At 39.1% G+C, this 14,254-nt stretch overlaps 1 protein-coding gene across 6 annotated transcripts in view; it reads left to right on the plus strand.

The window, feature by feature from the left end:
• Window positions 1-14,254, plus strand: part of TANC2 (tetratricopeptide repeat, ankyrin repeat and coiled-coil containing 2) — a 487,927-nt gene that overhangs the window by 438,326 nt on the left and 35,347 nt on the right. For all 6 annotated transcript variants that reach the window (XM_063657089.1, XM_054458934.2, XM_063657088.1 and 3 more), the window contains 3 exons: window positions 1,438-1,546; window positions 10,360-10,482; window positions 11,029-11,265. In XM_063657089.1, coding sequence (XP_063513159.1) covers window positions 1,438-1,546; window positions 10,360-10,482; window positions 11,029-11,265 — 469 coding nt within the window. The remainder of the gene's footprint in view (window positions 1-1,437; window positions 1,547-10,359; window positions 10,483-11,028; window positions 11,266-14,254) is intronic.

Genomic DNA, 14,254 nt, shown 5'->3' on the forward strand with positions numbered 1-14,254 from the left:
AAATAGAAATACAACCCTAAATATACATACATGTCTCACATACATACACACACACATTAACACTTAAAGAAGTGTATCATTAGGATGCTTTGAGCTGGAAAAAAAACCAGAAAATTCCAATTCAAATAGATTAAACAGAACAGAAATCTATTACCTCATATAACAAGTTCAGAATTAGGGCAGCTAATAGGGCTCAAACTTTATTTTTCTGCAATTCTTTTAGCCTAGCCCTCCTGTTGACTTTGTCCTCAAGCCAGCTGACCACATGATTTACAAGAAAACTAAGGCAGTTCTGGACATCACGGGCAGATAAGACAGTATCCAGAGGCAGACAAAATAGCTTGCTCTTTCATAAACAGGTTTGGGATCTGTTAGCAAGGAGATAATGGGGAACAGATGCCCTCAGGAACCTCAATCTAGTGGAGGAGAGAGTATGTGACAGTATGGCAAACACTGTGCTAGAGGATATATAGTCTGCACTGGTGGCCATAGAAAGAAAGCCCTCCATTCTCCTCAGCTGGAGGGAAACGGTAGGGGCTTGGTAGAGGCTGATCAGAGAAAACTTCACTTGGGGAAGAGGTTGTAAGTCCAGTTTGGGTCATGTTGAGTGTGAGGTACTGAGACCTCCAAATGGGGAAGTACAATAGACAGTTGGGTATATACTGGCCTAAGGCTGAGAAGAAAAGTCTAAATAAAGAAAAAGATACAGAATATAGGTGGTGGTGAAGGCTTTGAGGATGGATGAGCTAATCTAGAGCGAGGAAAGAATAGGACCAAGAATGAGATCCTGAAGAACACTGACATTTAAGCATGGGTGGAATGAGAGTTGCTGACAGAGACAGAAAATAAAAATGAAAATCTTGTAATGCCATCTGTGTGTGGGATGGGTGTAAGCCAACTAGAACTGACATTTTGTGGTATTTATACATGTGATTTGGATAAGGAACTGCCTAGGAACCTTTCAATACCCATTCTTTGCCCAGGAGCAGGTGCCCTTCCCCAAAAAACCAGTGGAATGATATAGTTTTGTTGGAGGTATGACTGGACCTGAAGAGTCCCCCAACCAAAGTAGAATTGGGGCATTAACATTTCTATTAAAATGAATCAGACCAGACGCAGCGGCTCATGCCTGTAATTCCAACACCTTTGGAGGCCAAGGCAGGTGGATCACCTGAGGTCAGGAGTTCGAGACCAGCCTGGCCAACATGGCGAAACCCCATCTCTACTGAAATAGAAAAATTAGCCAGACATGGTGGTAGGCGCCTGTAATCCTAGCTACTCAGGAGGCTGAGGGAGGAGAATCACATGAACCCAGGAGGTGGAGGCTGCAGTGAGCCGAGATTGCGCCACTGCACTCTAGTCTGGGCAACAGAGTGAGACTCCATCTCAATAAATTAATTAATTAATTAATTAAAATGAATTTCTCTTTTTTTGCAGGAGTGGTCACACCTTACTTGCCTTCTGGTTTTCCCGCCAAGAGGGAAAGCTAAACCGACAGCAGACTATTGAACTGGGACATCACATCCTCAAAGCACACATTTTTAAGGTAATTAAAGCAGCTGGAATCATTTTTCCCCCATCTCTAGCAGACTTTCATATGCTTTATGTAAGAGACTATTTCAGTGTAGTCCCTGCCTTCTGAAGTTCTTTTGCTGCAAACTTGGTTCATCTCCCAACACGTATGGCCTGTTCCTCCCTAGGCCTTTAGAACTACATTGTACGTCTCCCAATGTAACTAACTGATAGGCTTTTCAGGAAATGTGTATGTATAATCATTGACAAGGTGCATATACACCTACAGATGTGTGCTCCATACATGACCTATCATCTCCTGAGGACAGTCATATTGTAGCAATTAGTTGCAGGTTTTCATGATGTCTAAAAAATCACTGAGGGCAATTACTCTTTCAATTTTTTAATAATTGTTTTAGTGACGATAATAACATTCCTGGTGCTATGATTTTCAAACCAACAGTAACCTTCCTTGGAGCTACTTCCCCCGAATCTCTCTTCAAATTATATCCCAGTTTTTCTCCCATTAATTTGAAAACCTGTAAGAACTCTATAACATCAGCTTCTCTCTCAGCCTTCAAAAGGCTGAAATGGAGGACCAAAAAGAGGACACATAATTTGTTTGTGCATGTATGCATTCATTTGTTTATTCATCACTTACTAAGGCATTCAACTAGGTACTAGAGATACAAAAACAAAAAAGATACAATCCCTAATCTCAAGGAATTTGTAGTTCAGATAACGGTTTTGGGTTAACCCACAAAAGTGGAGAAGGAAGTTACTGTCCTAATTTTTCTGTCCCACAGTCTGAGAGTTCGAATCCCTACAGCCTTTTCAGAATTCTTTTCCTGCCTCAGGATGGAAAAATATGGGTATCTTAAACAGTTCTCTGGGTCAGGCTTCCCTCACAGGATATTGTTAAAAAATGAAACCATCGTCTTCAGAGAGAAAGATGGCATTAAGGATAACTTCAAGAGCCTAGCAAATTCTTCCCAATATATAAGCACAGAGCCAGAGCAGCCTGATCATCAGATGGACAGAAGTGAAACCCACAGTGACACATCTTTTATTTGAATCTTACTTGTCTTGTCTAACAAATCACTGTACCAAAAATGACCTTACTTAGTAGGAGCAGAGTGGAGCTAAAATAACTGGCAAGGTATGGCATTCCAGTTTCAAGCACACTAAAAAGTAGCTAATAATTCCATAAACTCTAAGAGCATTGTCCTGCTGTTAGATAGTAACTGAAAGACAGTAACTTAAGTATTAACCTTTTAGCATCACTATCTGCCTAGAATCACATGCAAAGATGAAGCTAATCCCTGCCTTTGCTGCCCCATAAAATAAATACCACATTCACAGAGAAGTAGCATGAAGCTTCATTTGACCAAGCTTCATTTGACCAAGTATTTTATCCCGTACATGGAAACGTACATTTAAACTTGCCCTCCTGTCATTAGCACAGTTTTATCTTATACTGATGCAGACAGCATGGTTGCCTGAGATAAGACTGGCTCCATGTGTGATTCAAGCCATAAATACTCTAGTGTACAGCATATGGTGATGACGTGACTGCAAGCTGAAGAATGAAGACTTGGACTATGGTTTTCCTGGTGCTTCAGTTTACAGGATCCTTTAAATGCAGAGTGTTCCCTGTTGAGAGGCTTTAACTTCTCCCAAACTGCTAGAATTCTCAATCTGCACCAGCTGTGGGTCAAAGACAAATATAGACTTTATGGTTAGAAATAGTTCCACTTGAAACTTCTATTCAGCAGTGACACACAATCCAATGGATTCTTTTTTCCAATTAATTTTACATTTGTCTGGTTTTATCTTCATAAAGGTTATGTTTGTAAATAACCCGCTTTAAAGAAGCTCATTGGATAAGCCCCCAAGGTTAGTTTTTTCCATGATCTTAAGATACCTGAGCCACAGCTAAAGATCTCTAAGATGAGATTGCTCTTGTTTCTTCATGCTTTCCCTGTTTTCTTAAGTATTCAAAAATCTTGAGCAAGCTTATCACTGGCTGGTAAACAGTTTTGTAAATTTAGATTCTAAGGAAGGGACTCCATTACCATTTATTGCTGACAAAAAGATCCCTTACCTGAGCAATAGCTACAGATACTGAAGAGGCATTTTTTCAGGCGATTCGAACTTAAAATTCTCTTTAAGAAACCATGAGCTTAGAATTTAATTATGCATTATTTTTGGCTACATCCTGGCTGGTAATGGGATCACACTTCTCTGCCTGTCATCTTTGTTGAATTGAACCAAACTGAAGCTCTTTTCTCCCGTACTTCACAGGAACAAAGGGTCAACTCCACTAACCAGAAGAAATCAAAAGTCCATAGTACAAGTAAAGCTAATATTCCAAATCCAAAGCTATGTATTTCAGGCATATTTCTTATGTATCTACTCCAGCCTCAGTGCAGTTCTCAGTGCTGCTTTGTGGTCCATTTACTGGACCATTTAGTTGACATTCATTTACCAAGGTCCATTCTTACTCAGCTCCTTTTCCCATTTCTTTTTCCTCTAGCTCTTAATAAAGCCAACTAACAAAACAAACAGCCTAACTTGTGAGTCACTGAAAAAGATCAAAGCTACCAAGTGTGACTTCCTTTAACTATTTTCCTCCCCTCGCCAGCAAGTCAATCTATATCATTAGCAATTCTTACCTCTTTTTGTCTTGTTTTAGAAGAAAAGATGTTCCTATTCCTCTTTAATTGCATTATGAAATATAGGAAAGTACAGATAATTGCATGTAATCAAATATTATCTACCAGATTTAACAAATGTTAACATTTTTCCATGTTTGCTTCAAATATTTTTCTTTATTTTTAAGAAACGAATGTAACAAATATAATAGATAACGCTTTTGTATTTCTCTTTAACCCCATTTCTCTGTCTCCCCTAGAGATAACTCCTATTCTAAATGTGTTGGGATTTAGCACATGCTAACACCCCTAACATGTTCTTCTCATCTATATTTTACACTTTTCCAATGTAGGTTCCTATTCATAAACAATATATATAACTATTTTGGGTTTTTTAATACTATAAGATTCTATAACTTTTTTCTCTTTTTCACTCAACATTGTGTCTTTGAGGTTTCTCTATAGATGTAGGTCAGTGATTTTCAACTCTAGCTATACATTCGATTCTCTTGCAGAGTTTTTTTTAAAAATACACACACATTCCTGAGCCTTACTCCCAGAGATTATGAGTCACTCTTCTGGAGTAGAACCTAGGCTTTCTTAGACCAATTTTAGGCTGATATAAAAATTGAACACAAAGTACAGAGTTCCCACATACTCCCCCAACCACAATTTTCCCTATTATTAACATGTTGTACTGATGTGGTACATTTGTTAAAATTGAGGAACCAATAGTGATACATTATTATTAGCTGCAGTCCATCCTTTATGTTAGGGTCCACTCTATGTGTTGTACATCTCTGTAGATTTTGCCAAATGGATAATGTCATGTATTCACCATTAAGTATCATACAGTATAGTTTCATTGCACTAAAATTCCTTTATCCGCCACCTATTCATTCCTCTCCTCTTACCCTCCTCAACCCCTGGCAACCACTGATCTTTTTACTGTTTCTGTAGTTTTGCCTTTCCCAGAATGTCATATAGTTGGAATCACACAACATGTAGAATGTTCAGACTGGCTCCTTTCACTTAGCAATATGCATTTAAGGTTCCTACATGTCTTTTTTGGCTTGATAGTTCATTTCTTTTTATTGCTGAATAATATTTCACTATATGGATTTACTACATTTTATTTAGCCATTCATCTATTAAAGGACATCTTGGTTGCTTCCAATTTTGGCAATTATGAATAAAGCTTCTATAAACACTAAGAGGCAGGTTTTTATATGAACATAATTTTCAACTCATTTGAGTAAATGCCTTAGTAGTGCAATTACCAGATTGTATGGTAAGACTATGTTTAGCTTGTAAGACATTGCCAGACTAGTTTCCAAAGTGGCTGTGCTGTTTTGCATTCCCACCGGCAGCGACTGATCAGTAGTATTTTTGAAAAGCTTCCCAGGTAATTCTAATGTGCACCCCAGCTTGTGGAGAAACCACTATTCTTTTCTTTTCCTGTTTGAAAAAATCACTATTCCACATCATTAATTTAAAGATGGCAGTATAGCAAGCATGGTAATTAAGAGATCAGACTCTAAAAGCAGACTGAGTTCAAACCCTATCTCTCTTAATTCCTGACTGTATGACTTTAAGCAAGTTGTTTAACTTTATTTATTTATTTATTTATTTATTTATTTTTGGAGACAAGGTCTTACTCTTCACCCAGGCTGGAGTATAGTGGCACAATCACAGCTTACTGCAGCCTTGAACTCCTGGGCTCAAGCAGTCTTCCCACCTCAGCCTCCCAAGTAGCTAGGACTACAGGCAAACACTACTACACCTGGCTAATTATTTTTATTTTTTGTAGAGATGGGAGTCTCACCATGTTGCCCACGCTGGTCTTGAACTGCTAGTCTCAAGCCGTCCTCCCTCCTTGGCCCCCCAAAGTGCTGGGGTTACCACCGCTAATCTTACTAATCTTAAAAATGGGAATAATGTTAGCCCTTACTTGATGGTTATGAGGATTTAATTCATTTATATATAATCCTCAGAAGAGGGGCTAGGATCTCTAAAGGCTACACACATATATATGTTTGGGGTTAAGAATCACCAAAATATAGGTGACTCTTACCTACATTTAAGAGTTATATATATATAAATGTTACATATGTAACAATTATAGTAGAAGCCACTTTATATCTTTCCCTTACCCCATTCTCCTCCCTCCCCAGCGATAACCCTTATCCTAAAGTTAGCATACATATGTCAACAGAAAGGTAACTGTTACAGGTCTTAGACACAATTTTACTTTAATAGTTGGGAAAAAAGCATATAATGCTTGGTTGAATTCATAAGTGTAATGTCTTAGGAGTAGAAGAAATTGTCTGGGATTAAAAAGGACAATTTTGGAGAAGAGGGCCAAGGATGGAAAATGGTTTGGAATTAAAGATAAAGGGAGAAAGCAGCAATCAGCTGTTTTGGCTGTTTTCGTCTATTATAGTTGCTGCTTTTTCAGCTAAGATCAGAAGTGAGGTCCTGAATCAGATGCCAATTACTTTTCCTTTTTTTAGTTGGTATAATGGAAGGAACATGAACTTTAGAGTAAAAACAGATTTGGCCTCTAATTCTAGCTCCAGTAGTTGTGTTTCCTCCTAAATAAAAATAGTGATAAATTCTACCTCCTCGGGCCGTTGTGAAGATTAGATTACATTAGAGAAGCTAAATCTGGAAAGGCCCTAGCACAGAACCTGACACATTGTAGATCTGAATAAATGTCAGATTTCCTGCCTTTTTTTCCTTCAACCATCATATGTAAGACATGTCTTTCCATTGCTAAAAGTTTCCTCTGTTAGACTATGGATATTTCTTAATGCTGATTTTTCTCTCTGAATTCGTTAATATAGTTTATCGTTCCTCAAAAGGTGTTGAGGCCCACACATATTATAAATTAGGAGATTGAGGCCCAAATGGGGAGTCACAGCTAAGTTTCCTGGTCTTCCAGGATCTACAGTGCAGGTGCGCTCAAGAACCTAACTTGTCTGGACTCCAACCCTGAGTAACATTTAGAATTCTTCCTAAAAGATCTGGAACTATTCTATTTCATATGTCAGAATAACAATCAGAACTACTTAGTGATGCGTTTGCTTCAGTTTTGTTTGCATGTAAACTGCATGGCCAAATGAGAGTTTGTAATTGATGTCCCTGTTACTTGCACAAATTAAAAGAGCTTCTGAAGTAATAATGAGCAATCAGAAGCTGCCCTTACCCACCTTTCCTACTGTTTTCTGTTTACCCAGCTCTGGGTGCCTACATGGGTACTATAGTAGACAGATTCAGAACAGAGCCCAGCCTCCTCAAGGCCAGAGAGAATAGGGACCATGTAGAAATTAGGTAGCCATTTTTAAATAATCAAGGAGGATGAAAAGGGAAATAATCTTGTGGTGTGAGGGGTTAAAACTGGATTCTGTTTCAGCCTCCCAGCATGGGATTGTGTTTCTGGGCACCCAAAGGTCTACTCTGCTAGGATTTGACCCAGCCTTTTGGCTCATGCTCTTAGGATAGAATGGAATGAGAGGATACGTAGAAATAATTACCACCATCCTTCCTCATTTTATCAAGCTGTGGATTTTTTGTTGAGAATGTGTAAACACTTGCAGCCACTTTGATAAAGCCATGTCAGCATGTCGCAAAACATAAATACGTCAACTTCTTGAGGCATATTCTATAGATATATATGCATAGGTGTATAAAGATACATGTACATGGATGATTATTAAAAGCTATAATAGTGAGGGAGAACAAAGCCTAGAACTACCTAGTAGTATGAAAGTGTTTTAAAGCCACTAACAGTATATGGACCTTACGTGAATCCCAATTCAAACCAAAAAAATTTTAGTTCCTTTTTTGAGCTAATCAAGGGAATTTGAACACTGTTGGGATATTTCATATTATAGAATCCTTCTTAGTTTTAGGTATGTTTTAAAGAGTTCATATCTGTTTAGAGACACTGACTAAAATAATTAAATATTAACTGATAAAATATCTGGGATTTTTCAAAATAATCCCATCAAGGGAAGGGGATATGAGCAGGAGTGTAAATAATACAGGTTGGCCATGAGTTGAAAATTACTGAAGTGAGGTGATGGGTACATGAGAGCTTTATTATACCATTCATCTCTACTTTTGTAAATAGGTTTTAAATTTTCCTTAATAAAAAATGTTTAATAAAGTAAATTTTATGTTGTTTATATGCACTTGTGTGTATGTATTTTGCATATATATAGAAAATGTCTTAAATAATAAACACTAATGTGTTCATAGGAGTCACCTCTTAGGATTGAGATGGGAGGTTTATTTTTAATACCATATTATTTTCTTTGATTTTTATAACAAATTTGTATTATTTTTATAATTTCAAAAACTGAAATGTAGAAGTCTTTTTTTCTTCTGTTTTTTGGTTGTTGTTGTTTTTTGGTTTTTTTGATACAAAACCTCATGGTGTTGCTCAGGCTGGAGTGCAGTAGCACGATTACTGCTCACCACAGCCTCAACCTCCCAGGCTCAAGCAATCCTCCCACCTCAGCCTCCCAAGTAGCTGGGACCACAGGCATGCACCAGCATGCCTGGCTAATGTTTTAATTTTTTTGTAAAGATGTAGTCTCCCTACATTTCCCTGGTCTCAAGCTCCTGGGCCCAAGCAATCCTCCCACCATCACCTCCCAAAGTGCTGGGATTACAGACATGTACCACTGCACCTGGCTGAAAATAAAATTTTTAATAGGAAAGTTTAATGATTTAATTTTGGGTTGCATCAGAATATCCCCACAGGGAGATAAAAAGGTGCCTGTGTCAGAAAAGCCTTTAAAACATTCATGTATCTAGCCTTCCCACAGCATTATTCACCTTTCAGCCTTTCCTGTAGTGTGAGAATTCCCTCTACAGGAAGTTTTTTCCTAACCCCCTTTAGAGACCCTGAACCTTCTATGGGAAGACCTTGACCACCATGACTAGAGGTCTTGCTAGATGAATTTATAACTCATAAGTAACTGACATATATTCCTCCTTTGTAGATGCCCCTTCCCTAGTATGCCAGATAAACACACCTTGCTGATTTTGGATATATGTAGGTATTCTAGGCAAGAACATTCTATATTTCAGGGACAAAGAAAGCAGAAGTAGCTTAAGTTTTTAAAAGAAGCACCTCCCTGTATCTCTTATTACAACCCAAATTTCATTGTTAATATCTTCCTGCACTCAGGATTTCCTTCTTTAACTGATTTGATCCAGATATTGACAGAAGAGTAAGATCATTGTCAGAGAGTGTCTAACAATCAGGAGATCTGAAGAACAAATTATTCTAACTTCCTTCTAGAGAAGCCCATGTGAAAAGGACAAACATTAGTACATGTCGTGGGACCTGTGCCAGTGATACTAGGAGAAAATTTGTTGTGGATGGCAATCAAGCCTGTATTGCTGTATTTTTCCTGAGGATAAGCATATGTAATCATTTTGGGATATATTAGTTAAGGTGAAGAACACTAGCTGCTATTGACAAACCTGCAAAATCTCAATGACTTAACAAAGATTTATTTCTCCTTACATTGCAGTACAGTGCAGATCTCTGGACAGGCTCCTTCCGTGTAGTAGTTCTAAAATCACCTTGGGCCTCAGAATTCTCCGTTGGATATTCTACATCTGGCCTGTAACCAAAAGGAACAATAGAAAGTGTAGAGAAATATGCAGGAAGTTTTGGAGCCAAGCCTGGACATGACATATTACTTATGCCCTAATTTTATTCACCAGAATTCAGTCACACGGCCTACCTAACTGTAAAGGAGGCTGGGAAATAGAGTTTTTCCAAATGTTCAGGAAGAAAATGAAATGGAAATCAGTGATCACATTGCATTATTTCTGCCACAGTGTGTAATTTAGTAACTTGAATTTAAGAGATTTATTGAAGAAGGCTAATAAAAAAGATATGGAAAAATAAATTATATCCAGATATAACAGAAAAGAGAGGTGTTGAGTAGATGTGTTGCTAAGGGCTGCAGAGTTAGAGACTGTTTAAGTTAGCTTGTTCCTGCAGGACTGGTGTTTGTCCTCCCACCTAGACTTTGCTTGGGATGAACATTGTTAGGGTGAGACTCCGCTCTCGTTCATTAGTACCAAAAACAAAGAGGCCACTAATTCACCACTGATGCTACTTTTTTTTGCTGGACTACTAATTTAATTGTCTGTATTTCTTATTCAGGGTTTGAGTAAAAAAGTTGGTGTATCCTCCTCCATCCTCCAAGGTCTCTGGATCTCCTATAGCACAGAAGGTCTTTCCATGGCACTGGCGTCTTTACGAAATCTCTACACTCCAAATATAAAGGTAAATTTATAAAGAAATTATAAATATGATAAGGAATTAACTATGAAAAAATAAAACTAGAAGGACATTAAGTAGCTATTTAGTTGATCTTTGACTTGCCTTTCTTATTAGCCTTTTATTGATAATTTAATATATTTTAAATTATTAAATTTTATTCTATAGAGACTAGCTCCATTGTCCTCTTAACTTCTATAAGCTGACTCTGACATATGGGATCAGGTCCTGCTGGTTCCAAAGAGTAAATTGATCTCAGGTAGCCTTTGTCTTGGTAGGAGCTTTTCTGACCGAGAGCTCGCTTCGTAGAGACTATGTTCCGCACTACAGTATGGGAGGCAATTGCTCTAGTTACTATGACATTTATGTAAAGGAGATATTTTATATTATCTACCAAAGGCAAAGAAAAAAGGAGCAAATGAGATTATAAAATAAAGCAATTACTAAATGCTACTAGACACTGTTGTAGAGTGTTAGATGGTTTAATAAAAGATGGCTAAAAGGATGTGACTCCTGTTTGTCTAATTATTAGTTCTGTTTATTTATTTCTAGGTCAGCCGACTGCTGATTTTGGGAGGTGCCAATATTAATTACCGGACAGAGGTTTTAAATAATGCTCCAATTCTATGTGTTCAGTCCCATCTTGGTTACACAGAAATGGTAGCCCTGCTGCTGGAGTTTGGGGCTAACGTGGATGCCTCTTCTGAAAGTGGCCTGACTCCCCTGGGATATGCTGCAGCAGCAGGGTACCTGAGCATTGTGGTGCTGCTGTGCAAGAAACGGGCCAAGGTACTGGCTGCCCAGCTCTGCTACTTTTCTTCCCTTTTTCTTTCTTTTCGATGCGTACTCTTTTCTTATCTCCAATGTTACTTCATGAGTCTGGGTAGAGTATATCAAACCATGATGGAGAGCTGATCAGAGAGAGTGCTGGTTCTGCATATGTGCAGGGCCACTGCCATCCATCCTGCAGGAGCACACAGTTCTAAACCCTTTGAGAGGTGCTTGGGAAACTGCATTTATCAGTAACCACAAAAAGTTTCTACCTAACAACCCAGAAGTAATCTATTGAGCTCAGAAGAAGCCTCTTTTTAACAAAGAGAGGAAGGAGAAGTAAGGAAGCAAGGAGACTGCAGTGGCAGGTCTGGACCAAATGACACCTGCAGGCTCAAAGCCTTTCATGTGTAGAAAAAAAAACTTAGCCATGGAGATGAGAACAGGACCAGACACCCTCATCCTGTCCTTGAATTACCACCACTCTTAGAGATAAAGGGAGAAGATGATTCTCCCTATTTATACTCAGACAGACCAAGGGCACCTCGAAGTGCTTCTGTTAGTACTGATCAGTTCTCTGAAAACGTTTCCAAAATATATTTGCCTTATGTATAAAAACTCGATTTCACAATATTGGTGAAAAGAAAAATGCTGGTCTCACAAATGTAGGCCTCTGGGAAAAAAATTTTGGCCTCATAGTATTTTGTTTCAGTCCTGAAAACAAACCGAGGACTTTAGTGGTTTCATAGTGAAATACAAGTCATAGTATGACTTCCTTCTGCGGTGTCCAGTGCTATTACCAGGGGAGAAAGTGGGACTCCTCCACTCCTTTGGGAACTGAGACGTAGGCCTCTCAGTGACATCTCAGAGCCTTGGAAGTTTACTGTAGCACAATGATTGTCCACCTGTGACATCCCATTCATTTGAATGGACACCTCTAGGAACAATGATAACTGGACCTCATTACTATTTTCGTTTTCTTTTTAGAGACAAAGTCTTGCTCTGTTGCCTACGCCAGAGTGCAGTGGCATGATTGTAGCTCACTGCAGTCTTCAGCCTCCCTAGTAGCCAGGAGTATAGGTACGCGCCACCACACTCAGTTTTATTTTTTTCCTATTTTGTAGAGGCAGGGTCTTGCTATATTGCTTGGAGGTTTGCTAAAACTCCTTGAATCAGGAGATCCTCCCACTGTGGCCTCCCAAAGCGCTAGGATTACAAGCATGAGCCACGGCACCCAGCCCTTCTTACTATTGCTGTCACTTCATGTTCTCATCTTAGCTGGGTCTTCCCTGCTGCTCAGCCGTTACACTGCCAAGCCATCCTTTTCTTCATCTTTCATTGTTTTCCCCAGAGCAGAAATGTAACTCATACGTACTTCTTTCAAGATCCTATCACGCCTCTTCTGCCCTTCATCACTGTGATCAAGCTCATCTCGAGGTGCCTATATCTCAAAACTCTTATCAGTTCTTACCTACGCTCACCTCTGCTTCGCCTTAGAGAAGGAAGTACTTACCTTCCTTTCCAGAGCAATTGTCTCCACCTCTACACTCTTAACCCACGGTGTTGCTCATTCTCTCACGTTATTTCATTCTTTTTCTAAATTCACACTACCTTTTTCTCAGTTTCTACAAACCTATGAATGTAGAAACCTACCTAACCTAAAAAAGAAATGTTCCTCTCCCTTGCTAACCAGAAGCAACATCCCATCTCTTCCCTTTCACCTCTACCAAACCTGTCCTAAGAGTCCTCTATACTGGCTACATTCACCTCCTTATTACTCCTTAACCACTTGCATTCTGGCTTCCGTGAATGAGAGAGGAGGCAACTCATTAAAATGATAAGCTTTGGGGTCAAACACAACTGGGTCAAATCCTGTGTCCATACTTAATTTATACGAGGGCTTGAACAAGTCACTTAACCTCTCTCAGTCGCACTTTTCATCTATAAAAAGGGTGTTAAAAGAGTCAGTGTAAGCATTGAAAGAGATAAAGCCTTTTTTTAAAAGAGGTGTTAAAGTCTCTTTTAATCTTATACAGTGCCTAATAAATAGTATCTGTAAAAAAGAAAATAACCCAACCTCCCTACATTCTACCAAGCTACTCTTTTAAAAGTCACTAATGACTTCCAGTCACCAAATAAAGCAGCTTTGTCTCATTCCTCACCTCTCTGAGCCCCTCCATAGTATTAGCAATAATAAACTTCTTTTTTTTTTTTTTTTTTTTTTTTAGACAGAGCCTGGCTCTGTTGCCTAGGCTGGAGTGCAGTGGCACATTCTTGGCTCACTGCAGCCTCTGCCTCCTAGGTTCAAGCAATTCTCCTGCCTCAGCCTCCCAAGTAGCTGGGATTACAGGCACACACCACCACACCTGGCTAATTTTTGTATTTTTAGTAGAGATGGGGTTTCACCATGTTGGTCAGGCTGGTCTTGAACTCCTGACCTCAGGTGATCTGCCCACCTTGGCCTCCCAAAGTGCTGGGCTTACAGGCATGAGCCACCCTGCTCGGCCAGTAGTAAACTTTTAATGTCATTTCCCACTTCTCTGGCTGCCCCTCTCTTCTTCTTCTGATAGAACTGTTCACTAAGATCCTCTGGTCTTCCTTCCATCCTCATACTCGCCATGGCTTCAGCATTAAAGTCATAGGCTTTGGCGTCAAACCCAACTGGGTTCTAGTTCTCCTACCTACATTTTGGTGACTCTTAAGCCCAAATTGCTAATTTCTGAAAATGTTTTTGAGCTGTAGTTTCACATTTGTAACTGCTTCCTTGGCAGGCATGTTCAGATCCCTGACTAGTTAGTTCCTCAGATCCAGCTTTCTAAAATCACTCATCATCTTTACCCTCCTCTTTCTGGATTTTCAAACTCTGCTAATGTTTTTCTCAGAACTAGGGAGTCATTGACATCTTTCCCTCCTTTGCCCTTCCTAATTCATTTAGTGGCCAACTCTTTTCAATGTTATCCTCAAAAGAGCTTAAGAAGCTACTCCTTGGTCTCTACCCCAATTGCCA

Source organism: Pongo pygmaeus, chromosome 19, assembly GCF_028885625.2.
Source record: "Pongo pygmaeus isolate AG05252 chromosome 19, NHGRI_mPonPyg2-v2.0_pri, whole genome shotgun sequence".
Lineage (NCBI taxonomy): Eukaryota > Metazoa > Chordata > Mammalia > Primates > Hominidae > Pongo > Pongo pygmaeus.